A 26,112-nucleotide genomic window follows, 5' to 3' on the forward strand; every position below is an offset into this window, starting at 1 on the left:
AACAAACTGCTTGCAGCAATGCAGTCTTCCTCACTTGAACTACTAAAGAACTGGTTAGCCTGTGTGGAATGATGGAGGTACAACCTTGGGAGAACTGGTGGGCTGTACCACTCCTACCTATTTTTGATGTTTCTATAAGTTGTACACGACACTGCATTTGCATCCTAGAGCAGACAAACCTCTAAGGAGATTCATTAGATATGGAAGAGGATTAGGGGGATTTAGTTAAGAATATTGCTATAATCATAGCCCCCTTGTTATTACACTGAAAGGATGCCTGCTCAGAAATCAGAGGCCCAGACAGCCCTGCAAGCCATGCTACAAATGGCATTCCCCTTCTGCCTTCAAAAGAGGAATTACTCAATTACACTTTTAATTACTTTTAATTTGTTTTAATTAAATTTACTCGAATAAAAAATAATTACTCTTATTTACCTAGAAAAGAAACATTTTGTAATTTGTGTTTTTATAAACAGAATACAATCCTACTTAGCTGGGCCCTATTCTGTGGATTTCATAACCTTTCTAAAACATTCAGTTTACCATCCAGCAATGAACTAATGCTGTTCTTCTGTCCTTCAGTGTATTGTATAAACAAGTAGTCTCGAGAAAAGTTCCTCTGGAGGCACCCTCCGCCCTTTAAGATCCCACCAGAATGGTTCCAGTAATTATTCTGTCAATCAGCACTACTTTACTGCACTACCTGCAAGATCTCATTTGGCCGTATAAGCTAATGATAGGAGATGAGAAAACAAGAGCAGAACAATACCCAACAAATTCCTGTGCTGCTACATGCCCATATATTTCTTTTGGGTGGAGCTTGTGTTGTTTCAGCTGCTTTTTTTTTTTTTTTTTTCCAATAAACTCTTTAGTAACTTCTTAGAGTTAATTTAAATGAGCAATTCTATAATGCTTTATCTACTATAACATATCCAGCCTTGCTGAATGTGATATGTGATATGTGCTGAATGTGCTGAATGATAAATCCCCATTTTTTATTATAGTTCAGGACTTTGGGCAAGTGGATAAGAATATTATAAAGCAAACCTTTCACTTGAATTTTGCAGAGATTTCAAACATGTTTAATGTAGCTTTGGAGACTTTACTTCCCTTTGTCTTCCCTTCTGTTTATTCATACCATTTTAGCCCCTCCAGCAACACTAAATAAATAATAATTGGCATCTGTTAAAACATATCAATATATAATACTTATTCCAATGTGTGTTTACTGTTGTTTCAATTGAAAATCACCATTGCCGCCAGCCCAAGGAAGCTTAATTCTTCTTACATTCTTAATGCAGACCAGAGTTAAGAATTTATCTCACAGATAGTAGGAAAATAAATCTGTAATCCAGCTGTACAATCCTGCACGAAATCAGAGATGAAACATTTATTATTTATAATACACACTGCATACAGAATGAAAATATAATACTTTTTACGATAAAAGGAGCCAACAGAAGTGCATTTCCCATTGGTATGGAGTCACTAAGTCTGATCCAGCTCTAGAATGAATTCCAGTTTGCAGCCTTCTGTATAAAGAAAGCTAACTCAGCAGAAGAATCCTACACAAGGTCTCCAGAGTTGAAGATCTTTAACAAATTAGGTGTCCTGCTCATATGAAAGATAGGGAGAAAAAAAGTGATAATAGTGGGATAATTGTTCTTTCTTAGATGTCAGAATGCAAATAAAAGGGCCATGAGGGATTTGATACTGCAGCAGCTGTGGTATGCAATGACTATGCTGCCAGATGACAAGAGAAGTGCAGAAGGTATTCAGTCTAGCTACTGTCAGCTGTTAATATGCAACTCACACCAGCATCCACTCTTCAATACAGACTCACCACTGCTTTCTCACAGTCCTACTAGGTTTTGTTCTTTCTTGGAAACAACACATCGTTATATGTATACCTCTCATGTGGAAAGCTTAAAATCACCCTGGTACTTCCTTAACAAGACAGACCCCAACACATAATCTTTTGTTACCAAGTTCCTCATGAAACATACGGTAATGTCACCCAAACGAAAAAAGAACCAGGACATCCCAACAAACTCTGCCAACTGAATCATGCATATCTCCCATTCCTATGTTTCACATACAAGTATGTGTTTTGCCATGCCATTCCATTTTGTCTACTTTCCTTTTAAAAAGTGAGCCCAAAGTATCACCAAATAAAGTTGAAGAGTTCACAGAACCTGTTAAATACAAAGCCAACTAGCAGAAGTGAGCCACTGGTACTAATCCATGACAATGACAGCAGTATTGATAAGGATGTTCAGCTACCTCCCAGTTGGTTAGACTTTTACACAAAAATAGCACCTTCTGTGGAAAAGGAAAGTTAGGCTGTGCTAATAACGATTTATGAAAATGACATGTTGTTTTGTAACATTAAGGATGACATCAGTGCACAAGGCCTAAACACTTCTCCGGATCAGAGAGTTATCCCACTGCACCTCTGGAAAAGCAGAACTGTACAAAGGAGAACTGCACTGAGTTGAACAGTGGCACAACTGAGCACTCAGTGCTCGTGGGCACATTTTGCTATTGCTGTAAGATAATGGTAATCTGCAGTACTGTGAGACAGAACTTTTCTTCTGCAGGCTGCTGTAACATTCACATTTCCAGAAATTTCAAGACAGCATCTTGTAGTCTATAGCAGATCTGAGCTAGCATCACACAGCACAAGGGAGAAACAGAATTAGAAGAAATAATTCACAGGCTGTCAGGAACTTAGGCAGGGAACTTAGGATGAGAAAAGGGAAAGGTTTAGCACCAGCAAGAGGTCATTTTATATAAACAGAAGACGAGAGCTCTGATTATTTATGTCATATTCAATTCTGCTTGAACATTTGGCTGTGGGGATACAAAAATGCTAATGTGACTCTGTGGATATTCTTGAAAGCATAATAAATTTGAAGAGCAGATAGATAAACTCATATAAATAAATACTTTGGACCATGCTAAAATGGCACTCATGACAATACCACTTAGACATTAGAGATATTACAATAATTGCTTTCATGTAAAATAGATGGCTAAAGACATTGGATTTGTTCCCAGGAGTATGCTAGAATACATCACTGAAGATGAGTTATTTAATTGAATGCATATAGGAATAGATATAACAGCTTCAACCATACATAATATGGCACAAACCCTAAAAATTACAGCCACGTTACATTTTGCATACCATCCCAACCCCATCAAACAGCTCGTTTCAAATTTAAAGGTCCAGAATCCCACCAGTTTGTTTAAGTGGAGTTTTATATTCTTTGAGGAAGGAAACACATTGTCCTGCCTTTTACTGAACAGAATCCAGTGCAGTCCTGGAGTGATATGAATAATAAATCTGTCTCTTACGCATTTATAAAGAACCCATCAGTATGATACATATTTAACATACAGGCACTTTAAATCTCATTATATATGTATGTGAACATTAACTGCATTTTCTTGGATTTCGTTAATTGTTGTGTATAACTGGACTATACATATGGGCCAAGTATTTTTATTTTCATTTTCTATTTTCCATTTTTTTAGTACAGTTATAGAAATTAAAGAACTGTTTGCAGCTATGTTTATTCCTTTCCTACTTGGGAAAAGTGTGATCTCTTGATTTTTTAAAAAGAAGCTGCCACTAAGTGTAGGAAGTGAAGAACTTTCATTAGTGCAGTGCACCCACCCTGTTCTGATTCTGCGGAAAAGCAAATACAGAACTACTCAAGCCTGAAGGACCATTGTGACCAAATAATTTGACATCCTGCATCAAAGGACTTCCTACAACCTTTTTTTTTTTTCAAAAAGATTGGTATCATAAAGTCAATTATTTTTACCTTGACAACAAATGTGCACTCTCTCTTTTGAGAGTTATCGTAAGAGGATACTTTGGAAATAAAGCAACTTGTTCTCTGTTAGTATAAAGATAATGAAAGTATGTGAATGGAAATCATGTCATTTCCTTGGAATTTTATATCACATCTTTTGCTCGTTTCTCATGAATTGCTTTCGATTTACTGTGATAATTCTTTTCTTTGGTTAAAGATGAAACAGTGTAGCATTTTCTCAACAAGTTTTCCAAATCTTAAAAGATTTTTCTAAAAAGAGAAAGTCTGAATGGCTTTCAAAATGGCATGTGTGCTGCTCTGAAGCATTTACTGGAATTCATTTCAAATTTCTGCATAATTCATTATTCTCTTCTAGGAGAAAAATAGATTGTAAGGTTATAAACGTCAACTTACATTGCTTACAGCACGTACCACAGTGGCCTCACTTCAGAGGTGTTCAGAAACCACACACCTCATTTTAAACTGCAGAAACTTTATTATTTATAGATGTTCTTAACCTAAACTTCAATGAATCACACTGAAATAATGATCAAAATCTGCTCCTTTAATTCATGAAGATAATCTAATTCAGATGAGTGTGACTAGTCACGTGAATACCAAAGCAAGAAAGATTTTAGATTAGGATTTGTAAATTTAATAAGAACATTGTTCAGGTATTTTTAAATTTAGAAGAGGAAAAGCTAACAGTCAATTAATAAGCTGAGCTCAGAGAGCCTGAACCTCCTGGGCAGCCAGCCTCCCTGTTGGTCCGATTAAGGAGAGGATTGCATCAGCTCTCAATATAGTGAAGATACTTTCCGTGGCACACCATTTATGCCCCAGGGAAGTATGGGGCAAATCCCATTTGGTTTGTTCAGGGCAGCCAGATTTTCCTCATGTACCATTACTCAGGATGGTACCACAGAAGAACTGAGGGGCTGCCTTAGGCCCCTTACGCATTTCAGAGGATGCAACCGCACTGCACACATGCATTACTGCATTGGAAATCTTACTCACAATTCAGCTGTTATTACTTATTTTTTTATTCCTTTACAATTCTGTGTTAATATTAACATAAACAAAGGACTTCTTTAATAATTAGTTTTAATGAGATAAACTTACCAGCTACTACACAACAATTTCTCATCATTGATAATATGCTAAACCACATTAAACCACATTTTGAGGCAGCATCTTTTCTTTTGTCATTTTAAGGCACACCATGATTGTGCCCCCTTTTCTTCCTATCTCGACTTTAACAACAGATTGTTTTCTCTTTTTCCTCTGGGTACTGATGATACCTTCTTTTAGATACCGACAGATGCATCTTCAGCAATGCTTTTCACTACATTTCAGTCATTGTACAATGACACCTAAAGAAGGACTAGCAGACACCTTAAGAGAATTAGTGCAGCTATGCTCAAACACACACACGCAAAAAAGATTGAACTTTGGGCACCCACAGGTCTGTACATTTCTACTAGAGTCTGTCACTGCCTGTCCACTAATCCTACAAAGCCTGGTAGGGATCAGCTGCTGCTAACAACAATGGAAGAAGGTCTCTGTTGAAATACTCCTGTTTTTTTGTAGATATTGAAGAACTCATAAGCCTTATTCAGATCATCTGTTACTCTCCAAACATTAACAGTGCACATAATTCAGACAAACCCCTATTTTTTTCTTTGACTTTTTTTCCTATTATTTCCATTAAACACAAATCTTTTTATTATTTGTGCTTATGCTTTAGTCCACTACCTTTGATAAATGTAACATAAAAAAACATTTGGGTTTTTTTCTTGCCTTCTTTTTAGTGGTAGAATAATGATTGAATTGATAAAGTTCAAAGCTAAAATGTTTTGCTTGCAGTGGATTTTTTATTACCACTATAAATGCTATCTTCAAAGAGTTAAAGTCAGTTATTCCAGCCCTGCCCATTTAATGAAATTATTTTGTTTCCTTAAACTCTTTAAGTTATAAGGGAGACTGGGAATTTAATACACATCTTTCTGTATTGATTTAGTTTTAATTCATTCTGTTTTCTCTCTGAAGTCTATAAGCCTTCAGGTTCTAGCTATATTCATTTCTGACATGCGCATTTCTCTAGTGCCAAGTGCCTCTGTTATTCCTGAAATAACCTCAAAGATGATTTAAATCCTTATGCTTTGCTTCTTCATCTGTTTACAGTTTCCCACATAATTTCATAACATACTCAGAAACATTAAAACTGTACTCTAAGAAACTCTATTATCAAGTCTAACACTGAAGAGTATTATCCATGTACAGTCTCTGCATCTATTGTCCTGCATCTGGACGAACGCTGAATTTTCCAAATTCAATTCCATGCAGCAATTTCATACTTAGGACTGCATTTTAAACTGGATAGCACTAGTGTTGGAGGGTAATGATTCACTAATATGTTGTGCATAAATAGGTAAGATGTAAGCATAGTCAAGGCTGTACTGCTAAGACAAGTGCAATGAGAACAGACTACGTAATAATTTAGATGACAGCACAGAATCATAGAATGTATCACAGAATCATAGAATGGCCTGGGTTGAAAAGGACCACAATGATCATCGAGTTTCAACCCCCCTGCTATGTGCAGGGTTGCCAACCACCAGACCAGGCTGCCCAGAGCCACATCCAGCCTGGCCTTGGATGCCTCCAGGGATGGGGCATCCACAACCTCCATGGGCAACCTGTTCCATGTGTCACCACTCTCAGTTTGAAAAACTTCCTCCTAATATCTAACCTAAACCTCCCCTGTCTCAGTTTAGGACCATTCCTTATCACAATCTACCCTTGTAAACAGCCATTCCCCCTACTGTTTATATGCTCCCTTCAAGTACTAGATGGCCACAATGAGGTCTCCCCAGAGCCTTATCTTCTCCAAGCAAAACAAGCCCAGTTCCCTCAACCTTTCCTCATAGGAGAGGTGCTCCAGCCCCCGATCATTCTAGTTGCCCTCCTCTGGACCGAGGAGCATAGGAATATCATATCTAAGAGCATAGGAAATACAATGGCACGCTTGAAACCCATAAAATGCTAAATTCAAGCTGACAGCATGCAGGGTCACAGTGACTGAGGCAGCTAGGTTCAGCAAAATGAGGTGCCAGCGTTAGCATTAGTGAACAGAGTTAGGATGAGCCTGTCAGTTTGGGAGAGATTCACATACAAAAGCAGGCTCCTAAACACAGTGCCAAAATCTCCATATACTGGTCTCACCCATTTCTGAGTACTGGACATGAACAGATGGTTAAGTACATCAGCAGTTCAGCTGAACTACATAAGAACAATGATTATATTGAACAAAATACTCTTTTTTTTTTTTTTTTCTCCAAGGAAATTTAAAGAGTTCTTCTTAGTTCAATTTTTTAAATGAATTTTGTAAATTGGAATCAGAATGTTTCATTTTCAGAAGCTTTTACTGAATACCAAGAAAGAGAGGTTAAACTCATAAAACTGCTGCAGAAGACATGGCTGTTCTTAAAGGCCAGTGACTACAACATTTTTGTGGTCATTAGCAGGAGCTGTGCCCCACTTTCATACCATTTAGCTCAGCAATACAGATGTGACACGCTATCCCCCTCAAAGGAGTTGTGCCATGCTCTGTTCTTTGGTGCGGATGTTTGCTGTCTTGCCTGCTAAATAATGTTGGGCCACAATGATTTCTCCATCTGCTTCTGAAAGAGAAGAACAGTGTCTCAGTTCTGGAAGGCAGATAGTTCACCTAAGCGGTAGGACTGAACTGTTGACAACTGTCTCTAGAAAAACTCCCTGACATAAGGAAAAATTTCCAAACTCCCTAGATGTTGTCTGGCTATTAATGGAACTATATGACAGACATTGAATTGAAAATCTACTGCCCACCACTCTGAAAGTGCTTATATTTGGTAACTTCATAAAATCAGATCCAAAACTGAATTGGAGTTTTGTAAATAAAATCCTGATACACAAAGTACAGTCTGAAATGGAAGATGGAACAGGTCCACTACCCTGTAAAATGAGAAAGAGCAACAAAATAAAATTGATCAACATTCATTAAACCAAGTAGGACATCTCTCTCAATCAAATGCCATACTTTCACACACAGATTTATCTTAGCTCAGGGTTTCTAGACACTCAAAATCTGCTTTCTATACGGTATGCCTTATAGATAAATGTCTGTTGTGATGTGCTGTCTCAATTCCCTTTTCACAGCCAGCAGCAACTGAGACAGGCAACAATCACAGACTTGAATGATTACTACTTCTGCCTGTGGCCAGCATGAAAAAAACTCAAGAACACACAAGTAAAAGTAATTTGTTGATTTAGATTTAACATTTTCTGTGTTGCAAGGACAATGGTCTGCATATTGTACAGCTGATCTGATTTCTGAGTCTTCTCCTGCCTGCCACCTTCTAGCACAGCAATATGCTGGACAGATGAGGTTCAGGTTTTCCTTTGTCCTTCCAAGCACCACTGAACTCAGTGGACAGCTTCGTCAGGCTGCCCTGTATTAGCATGACGTGTTGTGTAGGAGGAATAAGAAAGGATATGCTTCCTACTCCTTCAGCTTCTCTCCTTCTGTCCTCACCACTTCTTTTCTTTCACCTCCTGACCTTTCTGAAAGGCCTCTTCCTTACCATTACACTAGACAGTGCTACAGTTTTTCAACCCTCAAACTCTGACAGCTCACATCCACCCCAATTCCAGGAGGCCTCTCAGATCACCCACATCCACATCCAAAGAGACAAGCAGCTGAGCAGGAACATCATATGGGATCCTGTAGCTTAGTCTACCTTACAGCCCTTTGAAAATCAGCCAACGAAGAGGAGGCAGAGTTAGTAATTGCCTCAGGTAGATGTCTCCAGCTGGACAATTTTGTGGTATATAAGACAGTGTCATCTCCATTCTGCAACTGCAATGTCTGGTAAAGCACCTCCTTGCTGGAATGCCTTAGAAACAAAGAGAGCAAACTAATGGCCGCAGTGCAAACAGTACTAGTAAGGACAGCTTTTTGTCCACTCCTAGTACGTACTGTCAGTTCTCCTTTCTCTAGCAGTAACTCTCAGGCTGAAGTATGCAAGCCACAAAGACTCCTCATACTAACTTACTCTACATTTCTGTATGTCGAGAGCTAGAAGTAATGTTAAGAAAAAACAAATACAGATGGAAATTTATTAACAGTATGAGTAACCTCAAAAGACAGCCCAAACAAGTTTGTGGTGAGGAGATTCAGAAGTGAGAAAGAGAACTGAGACTTTCCTCAATGGACAAAGGTCAGCAATCAATTTGAGCGTGCATACCCTGCAGACATTTGTGTTATTTTGCCTAAGATAACTTACATAACACAGTATTTCCTCACTAACTATAAAACAAGAGCTCTCCTCTGAGAGTGCTTCTACTGCACTGGACTCGTATCTAAAAAAGGTTTCACCTACAGCTGTCCCATATGATTTTTTTTAACACCTGTGAAAATCGTTTCAGATGTTCTCCCTCATACTCAAGCTATGTTCTAGTGAACCCCAAGGAAAATTTAGAGCTTTTTTCTACATCCTCTTTTCATCTCTTGTTATCCATGCAAAGATTTCATGATGCCATACAAAATGCCTTCTCAGTATAACATGGAGGAATGACCTTCTCTGCAGCATCCTTCCTGCCTGAGAGCCTCCTGGCCCAAGCTGTACATTTTTTGTTGGCTCTTTTCACTACTGGTACTCAGAACTGTGCAAGCACTTCCCATACGAGGATTTAGGCACCTTCTAGGTCTGAAGTGGCAAATTAGTAGAGTACAAGAGTCAGAAACATATGCAGGGCAGGATCTTGCTCACACAGATCACAAGTATGGGATCACAATTTCTGAAGAGAATTCCTTTCTGCACTGCCTGCTGCTGGCCATGTCCCTCACTGCCAGGTAGTTGGCCTGCACAGTAAACCAACATTTCCTATCATTTCTCATGGATTCCTGATTATCAGCCTTGGGCAAGCAACCAAGGAAGCAAAAGACGGTTCATGAAAGGCATCCATGGCAGCCACTATATCACTGCCAGATCACTCCCATTCGAGGCTGGTGATCTTATAGAAGTTTGAAAAGTAAGTTGAGGACTTTCCCCTACGAGGCTAGAAGACTTCAGGCCAGAAGACCTCCTTTTTTTTATTAATATATTCTCTACTTTAAAGATCATCATATCTTATTTAACAGATATTCACCAAGTACATGATCGCATGCTTCAGTCTTGATTGGAAGACTGACTACAGGAGACCAATCAGGGTATGTTTTTCTGTTAAATTCTGTTTTGTTTCAAGCCTAGCCTTACTGCAGTGAGGAAACTCTGTATTTATACATAATAAATTTATTTAAAATGTAAATCTATAATATTACATGTTAAAAGCAGATAACAGCAGTTTTAGTTCCCTTTTTGAACAGTCCTTCCTCCATCCTGCTCAGGTCCTGACCAGACAGGACTAAGTTTAATTTCCTAGGGTTTCATAGTATTTTGAATTGTCTCTCTTCAAAGAGACAACCTTCAGGTTCTCTGTCTAGCTTATAAATTCCAGTGGGGTAATGAAGCACTGTTGTTTTCTGAACTGACTTTGAGGAGTCTCTCTTAGACAGCAAATCTAAGAGAGAAATAAAAGTCCTTTGTGACTGAAAATAATACAGCTTTTTTTTTCCTCTCTTTTTTTCTAGAAATTCCTGAATCCAAAAACATATCTTCTCTCTTTACTTTGTCTCTTCATTCCTAAACACGATTCAGATGACTTCCATGTCATTCCTGCCACCTGAATCAGGGTACTCTGCTGATTCTGAGACTGAATGGTAGTTCTGTAATTTCTCAGAAAAGACTGAGTCTTCCCCTTCTCATATTGTTCTGTGCTCGTGTCAGCAGGCTGCTTTATGAGAACTGAGACCCAGAAGTTGTGGTGGTTATGGATAACAACAAAGAGTGAAGAGGCAGCTCATGCAATGAAAACACAATCTGTACAGCGGGAGTGCTAGAACAGCCTTATTGGGACTGCAGCAAGGTAAGTCTTTAGCTGTTGGTAGCCCTGAGGGCTTCCCATCTAATGTGCATTCTTAGAGATGGCTCAAGGGCCTGCAGTTTGATCCACACAACCCAGTCCAGCCTGAGGCTTCATGAGGAGAGCAGCTCTGGAGGGCAGTCTGAAACAGCAGCATAGAAAGATTCAGTCTGATCCACTGAAGTGAACACTGGATTCCAAAACCTGAAATGTTTGTATGTAACACATAGGAAAATACACAGTCATCCACACCTTACAAATAGTGTGACAATAAGATATTTTACTAAATTTAAACATTAGGGGAAAAAAAGGTGCAGCTCTGCCAAGGTCCAATAAGAAAAAATTCTGTTACAGTCAAGAGTTTACAGACTCAGACTTGTTCAGTTTCACCATTTAAGTCTTACACCCTCCTTAAGAGTATTTTCAGGAAATTTTGAGAGAAATGGCACAAATACCAGTCCTGTTCTCCTTTTTTTTCTTCTTTGCCCCTGTCTACTCTTCAAGGTGCAAGTGCTGTTATTACAAAGAATGCTGTAGAAAATAGACGTTTGTAAATTCTCCAAAAAGCCTGAGAGAGAAATTGCAACAGAATGCGACTGCATATTAAAGAGTGCTTGTAACACAGGCTGCCAAGTAGGCACTTCCAAACTCAAAAACACCAGAAAAAAAGGATCTTTTCTGAACTAATTTGATTTGAAGAATTTTTAGACATAGGTATAACCCATCTGTGGAAATCAGTCTCTAGAAATAGACACTTGAGAGCAAATACAACAGATTAAACTATTTTCAACAGAGTAATGCCATGAGTTCGTTCCTAAACAGCAGACAGGCTGCTATTCTAAAGCTGCTAGGCATTGTAATTAGTATCATTACAAAATGAGCTAGACCTTCAAAATCGTGGGTGTAATTTAAAAATAACAAAAATGTGGCTCTTACAGGGTGTTACACCTTCAGAAATCACAACTTGAAGCCTTTCTCTGAAATTACAGGAAGTAATTTTGGAGAGTGGAGTCTATCTCGAAAGCGATTATCTGAGAACTGAACACCAGGATCTGATACTTCAAGAATAATAAATATTGTAAACCTTTGGATAAAGCCACAGGATCCAGTAACAGGGCTTATCGCACAGTGCTTGACCTATCCTGCTCTGACTTACATGCACCCATCATTTTCTGAGTTTAGCACCTACCTGCCTGAAAATTTTCATCCAGTAATTAGCAGCCAATGGACTACATTTATTTGCATGCTTATTTTTCAACTTTGAAGATGAACAAGGCTGATGAGATTTTCTATGAATCACTTCTTTGTTGCACAAATCACATAATCATCAGAATCCTTGGAAATGCTGAGCACCTACAATGAAGGTCAAGAAAAAAACATTTCCTAAAACTTTTTTTTAAGTTATCAAAGAAGAAAATTCTGTGAGAAAACAGTGGTATCAAAGGAAGATAGAGAGAGCAAATACCATGAAAGAACCTGTTATTGAGCTAGTAGGTAAAGGGCAATAATGGCACATGACTGGTGTGGAAAAAGAAATCCCTTACACATTTTGAGTCCTATTCCAGGCAGCTGCTTGAGGGATCATCAGCTATGCTAACCAGCTCATCGTGTTCTCTCCTTGCTATTCTTACAACTCCTTCAGCACGTCCTTCTATTGAACAGACATTAACTTCTGCCTCCGTTTGATCCATCATGCTAACATCCAACTCTGAACTGATAAAACCTTAAGGACACAAGTCTTGTGTGCCTGCTCCCAGACTGAACCTCATTTCTGTAATGATTCCACCCCCGATATCCCAAACTATCTTATAATCCCTCTTGAAGATCGTACTTAAATGCCTTAGTCGTGTGCCAAGATCACACACTGCCTGTCACACAGACTAAGAGAGGTCCAGTATTTCCTCATATTCACTCATTTAGCTTTCTACTTGCTAATTCTGGATTCTCACATCTCTGAAGAATGCCTGACTCTTTTGTGTTTGTATAGCACCAGGTCTGTGGTTTAGGTTCTTACTTATCGACAGTGATAAAAATCACTATTTTGGCATACAGACATGATTTCCAAAGACAGAAGAAACAAAAAGAGAAAGAAACCAGTTCTTCTAAAATCTGTCTTGTGATTTTGAAGGTCTAACTCAGTTTTTATCAATACTTGTCGATGGAAACATTAATGCTGGTTTGAGGCGTAGGAAGAAATATTTGTGCAAACAGAATTTTCTGATTTTCATTTCTTCTGTAAGGGAAAGAGACCTAAACCCCGGTCTTTCCCAGCACTCTCTAGAGATGTGCTCTGTGCATATCCACAAGATCAAACGCTTTTCAGCAGAGCAACACGCAGAGTTTGAATCTTTGAAAAATGTTTTTGTTCTTTCTCTCTCTTTAGTAGAAGCTTAGAAAAGGAGTTGCACCCTCTAACTGTGTGATCGGGTCAAAGACAATGATGTTTTATCTAGTATTCATTGCAGGTTAAGAAAGAAATGTCCAAAGCCAAGAAGATACACAGGGAGGCAGGCAGAACCAGGAGACAAAAGAGTAGTACCAAGTCCAGCCTTGCTCACAGTTCTCTGACTATTGAGACATTCCACTGAACAGCTTCGTTACGGATTCAAAGAATGGGACTGGATACTGAAATTCAGTGTCGCTCATAAATATGTAGAGGTTAGAGTGGATTATGCTGAACCAGTCTGACACTGGAACCAGAACGCCTAATGAGACTCTTGAACATGTCAGAGAAGGAACAGGAAGCCAAGACAATTTACTGAGGTGTTAGAGCCATAAAAATGATTGAAGGGCTGAGAAAACATCCTTTCAGTGAGAGATACTGGACTCACACACACTAATAAAATGTTACTGCAGAATTACAAGCTACCGCGTGTCAGCTGAACCTCTGTCACCATCTGTGTACACAACTTTGGTTTGTGGCCAACACAAAGCAATTCAAGTTAGCTTGGCCCTCTTAAAATAAGAAGAGTTTATGTTTGCTTTATCAAGAAATAATACTTAGAAATTATCTCATTACATGAATGCATCTCATGTGTGAATGCTTATAGGGAGAAATGTCTGAATACCAAATAACACACTAACAAAACCAAGCAATAGCTGGAACATAGAGCAATTGTGACCAACTACTGTCCTAGAATGCTAATGGAAGGAGTAGGCTCCCCAACTTTTGAGCTTGGAATTATCATTTGAGGTCTTCTGGAAAACCTTCCAGAATGAACTAAGCACACGTCTGTGGCTCCAGGATGAAGGAGAGTTGTGAGAAAAGCAGCCTATTAAGCAAAAAGACAGACCAAAGTACCTAGGAGCTTCATCAGGATAGCAGATTTTTGAATCTATTAAGTTAAAGATCAGAGGATGACACTGCAATCATCTAACCTAACCTGCTGCATAAACATGGTCTATAGAACTTAAGGCCTCATAGTATAAGGATACTGTTTAAATGCACATATTATCAGACAGAAGATGCAACTGCTAGAGGCTGTAGATTTGGACTACATCAGACACAGCTATTCAACATTGTAACACCCAGTATTTACCTCTCAGACTCCAAGTTTTTAATCCCTTCAAATTTTACAAGTAAACATTCCACAGAGGAAAACATGACAGTTTAAGAACATCAGTGTTTACTAAGTTTAGATGATAGTTTGAGGTTAGGTAATGCTCCAATGATATCACCATCAGCTGATACAGAAATGAAGATGTAACATCACATATATTTTTAGCAAGAATGAGTATTTATACTAAGCCTGGTCATAAGTACTGGTGACACAGACAAGTTTAACATGTTTACACTGAAATACTCTATATGCCTCTGCCTCAATAACTGAAACAAGCACAAATTTTAAGGAGAGGGAAGGGTTTATTGTACAACACTGTAGGGAGACAAAAGCGAAATAACGGTGGCAATTTTTATGAGAGAAAATAGGGAATTACCAGAATGAAAAAAACTACTAAGAGTTGCAAAAGGAGAGCACACGTGGATAGCCACTGTTCATTCATCTACTTTGCTACCATCAGTAAAAGAAATACGGTTGACAAACTTCATCATCTATGTTAAAGGAGAACTTAACACAGTGCCAGCAAGGATGGCCAAGGGTACCAACATCCGCTTAGGCCTGCTGTTGTTTACCTGGATGCTTTACAAACACAGCACAAGAGTACCTGCCTGCTCCTCTGAACTCCCGGGAGAGTTTTAAATCACGGTAATAAAGAATCACTCACAGAAAGTGATTAACTTCATCACCAGAGGGGACCAAGAGGCCGCTGGAGGGTTTCTAGGCCAAAATACTGATCCACAAAGCTTTCTGTGCTACCAGGCTGGGAGTCGTAAGTGCTGTGAGGCCAGGAGGATCCACCACTGTAGATCACATCCGTGCACCCACACGGTGGGCACTGGGGCACCTCATAGCACCCAGTGACAACTCACCAACCGCTCTTCTTCCACCTCAGTGACAAATCCCATAGCTGGGGCTAATTCCTGCCTTCTCAGCCTCAATTCATCCTAGTGGCTTCATACAAAAAGCACAAAGCCTTCGCTCTGACAGCGACGCTTCCTCTTCCAGCACAGAAAAAGCTTTCTAAGAAATGAGATATAAATGTTACGCGGTATTTTTGCGCGGACCTCTTGGGACCGTGACAGCGTTTCTCCGACTTTCCTTTGGCTCCTCCGAAGCCGTACCGCAAACCTGGCTGAAGAAATTCCGTTCTGCTGCCGCCGCCGCCACGTGCGAGGGGCATCGCCCCGCTACCTGCCCGCAGCCCCGAGGGGCCGCTTTCCGCACCGGACGGACCCCGCACCTCTCCCCCTCCCGCCCTCGGCTCCGTGCCGGCTGTTGTTGTTAGAACACAAGGCGGGACGCGGCCCTGGGAGCGCCCGCCCCTCCCCTCACGCAGCCGGGGGGGGTCCAGAGGGAACCGCCATCTTCTGAGGGCGGCAGGTCCCGGCGGGGCGGGAAGGGGGGGGGGCTGCGCGGCCGCGCCCCGCCTCCGCCCTGTCTGTGTGTGTGTGCGTTTGTGCGAGAGGCGGGCTGCGAGGCCGCTCCCGCCGCTGGGCGTGTGCCCGGCGCCGGTGCTGCGTGACCGCGCGGGGAGGAGGAGGAGGAGGAGGAGGAGGAGAAGGAGAAGGAGAAGGAGGAGTAGGAGTGTGGGTGCGGGGAATTTCCTTGTGCGGCGGCGGAGGAACAACGCCGCGCCGCAGCCCGCGGGGCGGGAGCTGCCGCCGTCGGCTGCCGGGCGATGTGAGGGGGGAGCCCCCCTTGGCCCTCCCCTCCCCCCGGAGCCGCCCGCTCTCCCCCCCTCCCCTCTCTCCTCCCCTCGCCCCGCTCATCCCCGCCCCGCCATGCCGGACCAGATCTCCGTGTCGGAATTCGTGTCCGAGACCAATGAGGATTACAAGTCACCTACTGCCTCCAACTTCACCACCCGGATGGCCCAGTGCAGGAACACGGTGGCGGCCATCGAGGAGGTGAGGCGGGGCGCGGGCAGCGCAGCCCCTCGGCCTGGCGGCGGCGAACGAGGCGCTACCGGCGCTGCCGGCTCCCGCCGCTCCCTCCCCGCCCGGCCCCGAGCGGCGCCCCCGGCCGCCGGCGGGAGGAAGCGGGGAGAGCGGGGAGAAGAGGGGGGGGAAGGGCTGCGGAGCGGCTGCCCCCGGCCCCCAGGGCGCCTCGGCCCGGCCCGGCAGAGGCGGACCGGGGACGAGGGAAGCCGAGCCCTCGTCTCTCCTCCGGGAGAACCGCTCGGTGCCGCCCTCCTCTTACCTGGGGGCGGCCGGAGCTCGGCAGCCTCCGCGCCGTCCTTGGCGGCACACCTGAGGCGCTCGGCCCCGCCGCCGCCGTGCGGGGCGCTCGGGTCTTCTCCCGCCTTCCCCCGTGCTCGTGTGTGTGTGTGTGTGTGTGCCTGCCTGCCTGCCTCCGGCACAGGTGGGGGTCGATCGTCCTCCCGTCCCCGCACGCGGGAATGCACCCCGCCGAGGTGGCCCCACGGGAGCCGCGAGGCAGCGCCTGGCCCCGGCGGGCGGGAGCCGCTCCGGGTCGGACTTCCCTCAGCGCTCGGCGGCCACAGCTCAGTGCTTTTTGTCTGCTCGCGGGCAGCCTGCTTTTGTCTGGGGGAGAGGGCCGTTTGCTTTCCTGAAAGATCTTGAGTTGTGTCATTGAGGCTGGTGGTTACAGCCAGCCAGTCGTGCCTGGGAGGGAGGCTGCCAGCGCCGGTGTGAGAGACAGAGCGCTTTTCCTGCGAAGGAGGCTCCTTTCCCTCCCATTTCAAATCAGACGGAAATCTGGGACAGGTCTGAACACAGTGAGAGCGCATTCCTCATCCCTGTCATACGCACACAATGAGACGGAGCCGCTCGGTATCTCGATTCCCCCAGCACTTTCCCTGAAGTAACTTGTGGGAGGGGGATCTTGTTTGTGATGTGGATTAATCTCTCCATCTACCTGTTACATCAGTTCTGGCTGTGCGTTCAGTTCATTTGTTTTGCAGTAAGCAAGTATTCTAAAAAGAGCCTCTTCAGCAGAAGGATCTTGCCAGTAGTCAGTGTCCCTTCTTACAAAAGAGCTGCCACCAGCGATGGATTATTACCAGAACAAAACCCAGGTTAGGGGTTTAAACTCCCTTTTCAAGCTTTTCCTGTTTTGCCAGTTCCCAAAACCACTAAAGCGAGGAACTGAATTCAAAATAATCTGCACAGAAGGAATTACTGTTTTGTTCCCGAGGTAATTTTTGCCATGCAAGCTTGCACTTAAGTGCCTGCGTTTAATTACATGTTGTTAGCCTGATAGTTTTAAGATCAACAATTCTGTATCAAAGGTAACTTTTTTTTAAAGAATATTCGTAATAGTGAGTCATTAAAGTTGTGTGGTAGAGCTGCCTGGTAGTTGATTGACACAAAATATAATTTAGTGTAAGCACTTGGACTGAAAGCAGTTTTGCTAGAATTAAGAGATTCTTATCTGTGGGTTTCACAAAATTTGGTCTGGCAGCCTTGGTTTCTTAGGCTGTATAACTGCAAGAACGTCACATCATTTCTCAGAGAGAAACATGGAAGAAAGTTTTTGCTTTTTGGATCAGTTTTCTTTCATGCTCATTTTCTTTCATGCTCATTGTTTCATTTGCACAGAAATTTCTATATAATGGCATGAAATTTATATGTTATATATCTTACAGTCTTTTAAAAATCCAGCTCAGAAAGCTGCATCTTGGAAACTTCTTTAACATCAGAAGAATGATGTGCATTTAAAGCTTTGAATCGGTGGGATTCCTTTCTTACTTCATCTGCCTGCTTGGCGTTTGTGCATGTATCAGATGCTGATATACCACTGCTTGATTTTTAAAGGAGCTCAGTCAGGATGTTGAAACTTAGCTGTATCTCTGCATATTTCAGATATTATACACTGCTTGCTTAGATACAAAAATTACCTTTTGTGATGAAGTTGATAACGAATGTGCCTTACAGATCTAAATGAAGTTTGCATAGTAGTTGAGGAGAGATTGCATTAGCCATAGCCTTCTTAATCTTATCGATCTATCTAGCTGCTTTGGCAAAATATCAGCAGTTTCTGCCCATTCTGACTGCTGTTGTAAAGTGTGTGTTTAAGTGCTGATTTTCTCTTTTTGCATTATCAAGAAAAACAAACAAATTTTCATGGTTTCAAAACTGTGAAATCTCTTTTTACACTATTTAAGTTTGGAAATACTGAAGTCTTTCAAAATTAAGTGCCAGGTTTTTCAGGTTAAATACAATCTGTTGATAAAAATCTGTCTATAAATTGTGTAATAGAGAAGTCAGCATTCAGCACATATTTTTTTTTTCCAAAAGGCCAAGCAGGAATTAGCTCATCGGGTTGTTATGAACAGGATTTGAAAAGAGTGCATCTAAAACTGTACAGGTAACACAGGGAACGCATCTCCTTTTCCAGAGTCACGTGTGAAGCATCACTTTCCAGTGTGTGCTGCTGCAGTGTACAGTGCAGCTCTGGAAGCTGGGAGGTTTGGCTCTGTGTGATTCAGGGAATGTGTTACTCAACATGGGTCCCTTTCAACTCGGGATATTGTGTGATTCTCCATGATTCTGTAGTTAATAGGTGAGTTGAAAGCTTACTGGCTATGGGCTTTGTGGATAGATTGATTTTACCAAGTGATGAAAGATGGTTAAGTTTTCATCTCCCAGGGCATTGTGTACATATGTTAAAAAACGAAGTAAGTTCCCAATACTGGTAAATTGTAGTGTTTTGTGGATGTCCCTTAGCTGCTTTTTCTCACAAATCTATTTCTGAAACAGCCCATGTTCCACAGGGCTGGCCCTGCACTGCCTTGCAGCAGAGACGTGGGGTGGTTGTGCAGCAGCTCTGGGCTGGTGGGGCTTCTCAGCCTGAGTGCACCTCGGTGCAAACAAACAGAGCTGTTTCCAGATCCCAATGGGAAGCTTTTCGCACTTAGTAACACTGCTGGCTACCAGTTTTGTAATTCTGTCTTAGTTAATTAGTAGGTATATAATAGTGTCTTAAAGGTTCAGTTAACGAGGCCTTGCTTTCAGTGATGGAGTGGAAGAGGCTTGTTAAGATAGGAGATCAATAAGATGTTGGACAGTTATATGCGTATCATTTACCAGTTATGTCTCTGTGGGTGATGGTACTGCCTTAAATCAGTGTTTCCTGAACTTGGATTAACTGACCTCTGTCAGTTGCAGAGTACGATTGATTTTTAATGGCAGTGGAGAATACCTGGAGTTTTCCTATTCTGTGTGACTGTACGGACTGATGACAGATGGCTGATCACAGCCCTTGAGATTTCCAGAAGTGCAGCGCCTATTGAAACGTATGGAGAAAGAGAAGCTGATCCTTCCCTGCCAGTAGTGGGAAAGAGACTAGGAAAGGTATGCTCTTGGTGTGATTTCGAAGGGAAAGGAATTGTATAATTTCTGTATTGTTGTCAAGCAAGGGTGCTGTTTAGCAAAATGATGGGAATCTCTTTAGCTTCTACCAAAACTACGTTACAAGTAAGCAGTATGTCTCAGGCCCTTACAGGTTACTGTTTAATCTTTGCATGTATGATAATGACTGCAATTAAACAAGTTTTGATAGAGTCCAGAGCACGGTCACGTGATGGGGGGAGGGGTTGCTTGAAGTCAGTAATCTGGTTTGACAAATGCCAACTTCTCAGCTTACTGGTTTAGTTAAAGGTCTCCCATTATCACAGGATCTCAGAATGGGTAGTGACCGTTCTTAAGCCACAAATGCTTAAAAATCTGATTTTAGTACTGCTATTACTTGGAATGTGCACTTCTCTTTTTCAAGTGCTGTAAGTTAAATAAAACAGTCCCTAAACTGTAATGGAGCCTGAAAAAAGGTTCTAATAGCTGTGAACGTTAAATATTTTTGGAAATGATTACCTTATTGAGTGATTTAATGAACAGTATCCAAGTATGCCACTGTATTTTGAAGCACTTGTTTTGTAAGTTAAGTCTTACAATAAAGACTGGCACTGAAGTCTGTAAAAATTGAAAGTAGTTATTCCTACTCTGTTCATTTCTTGTGGTACAGTGCTTCTGGAAGAAAGGGGGCAGGGAGTCTCTTGTTTGGGCTACTGCATAAATAGAGTGTATCAGAGGGCTGGTGTTCTGAAAGTTCGTGTCCAAGTCAGGATTTCAGGCTCAAAGCTTACCCTGCCTACTTAAACTGGGATTTCCCTAGAAAGAGTGGAAACACTGACAGAAGTTTAATGGGTTACTGGAGCACCATCTCTCAGTGTAGTAGCACTTGTACTGTGACGAGTGTATTTTTAGTAGGCAATGTGAGGTGGAAAGATGGAGAAGATGGAAGTGAGAGGATGGCGGGGGTAGGCAAAGGTGGTCTTAGTTGTTTGGATAGAAATAATTTTAGTTGTTTTGAACTGTTTAAAAGCCATTCTTCAGGAATGAAGTCAGTGAAACTAAAGTGAAAATCGGCATTGTAATTTTGGATTTGTACTTGCCTCTCTTCTGTAAGTCCTCTTCCATGATCACTGCACCTTAATGTGTTCCTCGTTTTACAGTTAAAATGATTTATATATTTGTAATTTTCAGTCCTAGACATGTAGCGTATCATTTCAGTATCAAATCCTTTCCTTCCTCACTGTCACTTACAACTTTTTCTATCAGAAATCATAACACCTACATCTCATCTAAGGTAATCCCACAGTTTTCAGCTGAATTTGAGAGGCATGAAGGATCACCTGTCACTGAATTCCATTCTCTCTTGTGAGCTAGAGTTTTTAATCCTTCCTGCTCTGTTGTCTTTCTGCAAAGCTGATGAGGGCAAGAGGTGATAACAGCTTGGTATGATCAGTGAGTGAGAGACTGGATACCTGCATGCATATGCATGTTCTGAAAAACTATTCTTTCTATGTATTTTTGGTTTCTTAGGTCTTCAGGGCTGAAGTTATCTCTTCTTAATTCTGCTTTCATGGTATTGGCTTGCTTTTGAAATCTGTGTGAAGAGAACATTTTCATATATTCTGAGAATAGTAGAAAATTACTCAGATTGCATTTTGGATAATTTACTACTATTATCTGTAAACTGTAATATCTTTGTGCTCACTGTAAGTTACTCCTTCTAGAATGTAATTGTGTACTTCTTTTTACCTCGCTGCTAAATAGAGTTCCATAAACGCAGTGTTTAAAACTTCTTTTTTTGTGTTCTACTTCTGCTTCCTTTCTGTAGTCATAATTTTCTGTCATCTGCCTCGAAAGATGTTTCTGGAAAAGTAATTATGACACAAATGGTGTTATGACTTAGGGAGGAGTGTTGGATTTTTTATTATTTTTTTAGAAAAAAACAGAGGATGGAAGTTGTGGGAATACAAGAGCTCCATTACAGGTTTTCAGCTGGAGCTCTGTGCGTATTATAAAACAGAACTTTGACCTTGAACATTACAGACAATGTGCAGTCATAACAGTTTAAGTTATATAAATAGATTGCTGTATACCTTACCTTGGTGCACCTTGGGACATCTGTTTTTTTATTCCAAATGTCCCATTTCTGGTGGGAGTTTCAATGGAAAAATATACACGTTTCCGAAGTATTTTATTAACTGTGGCTTTTGTCCTTGGACTTTTTCTCTAGTGCTGTTGCGTTCCTCAGAACCAGCTCCACTGCATTTTCTTCATTCTGGTGATAAAAAAGAGATGTGGAAAGAGGCTTAGATTCTTTCTGCTTAGATTTTACCCACCTTTGCTTCTTCCTATCTTCATGTTCTGTGCACCATAAGTGCGGCAGTGCTTGATAAAGGTGAGGCCTTCATTTTGTAAGTCATTGCACAGTCACAAGACAAAAGCCTAATCCCTTGTTCCTAAACACTTAATGGTCTACATGTGGAACAAAACATGGCTGTTGAATAGATAGCAGAATACAGGAAAACCACTGTGGTTTGTTTTTATTCGTATGAGTAGAGTAGTTCTTCATGAATGTTTCAGATCAACTCTTACCCTATTTTTTTAATGGTTTTCGCTTTCCACATTTTCTGTGTTACATATCATGTGTGTTTGTGTACGTATACATAATGTTACAACCAACTCTTTTTAGAACTCCAGCATCCCAGTCTTTGAGCCTTACTGCTAAGGAACCATGCTCTCAAACCCTGTTCCCTAAAAGCAAGTAACATTTACACCTGAAGCTTTAGAGAAGTTGCTCCTAGCCTCATTTCAGTACCTCTTCCCTCTATTATTTTGGTTATCATTAGAGCTTCCCCGTACTTATATTTAACAGTCTCCTTATCTCACTTTCTTAAAGTTGTTTTGGTGCAGAGGTTACCATTGCTTTGCCCTGTCACCAGGATCTCCCTGGACTTGCCCTGTGGCCCAGCAATAAGGCCAGGTCCTAGAAGCAGTGAGGCAGCCCTGTCCGTGGTCCTCGAGCCCCAACCCAGCTCCGTGGGGCTTTGGCCAGCTGGGATCTCTCCAGTGGATGGACTAGCAGCAAGAGGCCTCACTTACCTTCAGTCCTCACTGGCTCCAAATGTTATATTCAATGAAGTTGCAAGAGAGGGAAGAACCTCCTGTTGATAGAAGATAGGCGGAGAAAAAAAAGAAAATGGAAAGTCAGGAGATACTCACTGTGTAAAATTTTCTACAGACTTTTCTGCTATAGGAATGTCTTCCATCCCCACTCTCCTTCCCATTCTATGTAAAGTGATGTGTATAGCTCAGTAGGATTTGTAGATGCTGTACAAAATGAGCATGAAAGAGAATTACCAACCACGTATTGGTAGGAAAGCATGAATGTGTGATTCTGAAAAAGAAGTGGGTGCTGGTGGGTGGGGTAGGTCTGACTGGAGGAGGCAGAGTCAAAAGTGAAGGAGAGCTGACCGGTGTTGCCTTCATGTAGGCGTTAAAGACCATTGTCTTACATTTGATGCAAAAGTGAGTGCTATTACAACTACTAGGGAGAGGTACGCATTGCATAGAAGTTGAGCAGAAAAGTTTTTCAGTACTGTCATGAATGGATGTGATTGAGGAAGACTATTTATTTGTCAGGGCCAGATTTTCATAGTAATAAAAATGAAATGATGAGGTAAGGAAGCGTTGCAGTGCAGAAGGCTGCTATGTGTGTCCTAGAGATACTAGGCAGGAGGGAACAGCTTGGTTAATGGTAGGTGTCAGTTTAAGGCAGCCTGTTGGTTATATGGTTGGGCCGTTTGCTAACATGGCAGGCATGGAAGAAGAGGGCAAGAGGAAGAAAAAAGAGCTGTGTTTCAGCCACATTATGGTTGGATGTCTGTGGTTCCAGCTGGGATGTTCATTTTCACAGGAGGAAGCATGTAGGAGCAGGAGAATGTACTGTTGTGAGGCAGCAGTCAGATGATGCTGTGGATGAGACAGGAAGCAAGCGTTTTTTGAATCATTAAAGGTTGTATCATTGTGTATTAAAAGCAAAACACAGCAGTTAAAAGCAAAACAATCCAAAAAGTTGTATTCAGAGGAAAAAGTCACTAAACTGAGAGCTGATGAAATAAGCAGAACTGAAGAGTTAATTTACTAAAGCACGAAAAATATAACGTATCCTAAGAAAGGGAAAAATTATGGGAGAAACTGTGGTCTTGGAAAACATAGAGAAGAATGTCACAAATGAACAGTGTGTGCCCAAAAGGGGGGAAAAAGAACTGATCATTAGAGAGCAGTTGTGTGTTTGAAGAGTATGTGTAAAGGAAAAGGGCCAACTTGTGAAAATCAAGTTTCTCTAGCTGTAGCAGCAGGCAGCAAGGAAAACAAAGGCATTCTTTAGTCATAGAGTTGTGAGGAGACAAAGAAAGGATGGTATGCAGCTAGAATGTAGTGATAAAGGTAATGCAAGTATTACCAAATCTAAACAAGTGTTCTGCAGTTTTCAAACTCTGAGTGGAGAAGTAGGTAACACTGAAAGCAGAAATAGAAATGCAAGCAAGCAAAGTGAAAAACAAGACTTTGAGCTTAGAGCACTCAATTTGTTGGGGCTGGTTAACTTATTTCCCAGGATTCTGAAAGAACTAGGATATTTACTTGTGAAGACTCCTAATGAATCCTCTGAAGATTAAGATGATACTTAATCATAGAGGGATGGAAAAAAAAAAAGGAATGGAAATAGAAGAATAAATAACATTTGCTAATAAAAATTATTGCGGTAGCTGCAGAAATGCAGACCATGGCTGTAAGATTGAGGAGGAGGAAGGTTTTGATTCAGGTGCTGCAAGTATCCCTGGCTGAGCGGCAGGCTAGCAAAATAACCTGCTCTTCTTCCTGCTTCCAGAAATATGTGAAAAGTAATGCCAGCAGCTATTTGCAGAAACTGCCACTGCTAGAAGATGGTTCTTTTATGTTTGCTTTAGTTTTTGAAGTTGTAATGAGTTGTGTGAGAACTTCACATTGGGAAAAATTGTGAATGAAGGGTTCTGAAAGTTTTTCAGTATTCTGCAGAACAACACACCAAAGGAATGAACAACGTTTGAATTGATAGTCCATCAGAATTAATGTAATTGTTATATAAATTGCTTTTAAGAAAGATTGAAGAGCTATTTTGAAGTAATGTCTGCTCTTAAACTCCTTTAATGCTTTGATTATTGAGTCTCGTTGAAGCAGTGTGTTCTCGCCTCCAGATACAGTATGGTGGCTCCTTCTTTGCTCTTTCCCTGATGCTTACAAGTTCTTAGGAAAATAGAATTGCTGAGAGTCATAATTTTAAAGCTGTGTAGGAAGGTTTTCATATATGGTTAAAATCCCTGTTTTTTTTTCATCTCAGCCTTCTTAAACTCTTCTGGAAAATGTAGATAAAGATAGGAAATAACACAAGTTTGGTGTCTGTAACTATGGAGTTTATTGCAGGCTGTTAGTAGAGTGATTTCTCTTTTATCCTCCAGTCTTTCCACTGTCTCGCGTTTGTTAGCACCAAGCTCAAGCTCTTCTGTATTCAGAAGGCTCACTGTATGCAGTTGTTGTTGATGGGACACAGACATAAGCTGGAGGAGATTCTGCTCTTAGATACCAGATTTGCCTGTGATTAAGATGACTATCAGCTTCTCTCATTTGGACTAAATCCAGACTTCTTTCACAAAATTACATCAATATTGGTAGTAAGGGAAGGAGAAAAACTCAGCTAGGAAACAACAAAAGAGGGGAATGCAAGAAAAAGACTTAGAAAGTAATAGACAGGTGAAACATGTAAAAAGAAATATGAGGATCAGTAAAAAGTGAAGAGGATGAAGTCTTGATTAAAAACAAACGGGGAGCAGAGGGGATCATCCAGCAGCAGAGGCACTGATGGTGTGTGTGTTGTGGAGGAGGGTCAGGAACTGACATAGTCAGAAGCATTAGGAAGGGGAGAAGGAAATGTATCAGAAGTCTAAGGAAGTTCAGAGAAATAAGAATTGACAGGAACTGCAGAGGAAGGGAGAATGCGTCAGTGTTTCTGCAGAAAGTGGGGTGAAAGTGGCAGACAGCAGGCATGAGGAGAGGGCTGATGTGAGGAGGATCAGCAGAGTAAGGGGAAATGGTTTTAAGTTGAGGGAGGGGAGATTTAGGTTGGGTGTCAGGGGGAAATTCTTTACAGAGAGAGTGGTGAGGTGCTGGAACAGGCTGCCCAGAGAAGTTGTGGATGCCCCATCTGTGGAAGTGTTCAAGGCCAGATGGGGCCCTGGGCAGCTTGGTCTAGTATTAAATGGGGAGGTTGGTGGCCCTGCGTGTTGCAGGGGGGTTGGAGATTCATGATCCTGAAGGTCCCTTCCAACCCTGGCCATTCTGTGATTCAGTAAGGAGGTGGGAGGGAAAGGGATAGTG

The 26,112-nt window shown here is 41.5% G+C and overlaps 1 protein-coding gene and 1 long non-coding RNA gene across 4 annotated transcripts in view; one reads left to right on the forward strand and one right to left on the reverse strand.

Annotated features, from left to right (window-relative positions):
- Window positions 1-7,149: 7,149 nt before the first annotated feature.
- LOC149919202 (uncharacterized) lies at window positions 7,150-15,947 on the reverse strand. The gene is made up of 3 exons (XR_016464520.1): window positions 15,454-15,947; window positions 12,019-12,182; window positions 7,150-10,971 (listed from the first exon to the last, which is right to left on the reverse strand). It is a non-coding gene; the product is annotated as an uncharacterized LOC149919202 (long non-coding RNA).
- The window catches only part of ASAP2 (ArfGAP with SH3 domain, ankyrin repeat and PH domain 2), an 88,180-nt gene continuing 78,012 nt past the window's right edge, over window positions 15,945-26,112 (forward strand). For all 3 annotated transcript variants that reach the window (XM_031611272.2, XM_031611270.2, XM_031611271.2), the window contains exon 1: window positions 15,945-16,296. In XM_031611272.2, coding sequence (XP_031467132.1) covers window positions 16,171-16,296 — 126 coding nt within the window. In that variant the 5' untranslated portion in view covers window positions 15,945-16,170. The remainder of the gene's footprint in view (window positions 16,297-26,112) is intronic.

This window comes from Phasianus colchicus, chromosome 2 (genome assembly GCF_987193195.1).
Source record: "Phasianus colchicus chromosome 2, bPhaCol1.hap1.1, whole genome shotgun sequence".
In the NCBI taxonomy this organism is placed as follows: domain Eukaryota; kingdom Metazoa; phylum Chordata; class Aves; order Galliformes; family Phasianidae; genus Phasianus; species Phasianus colchicus.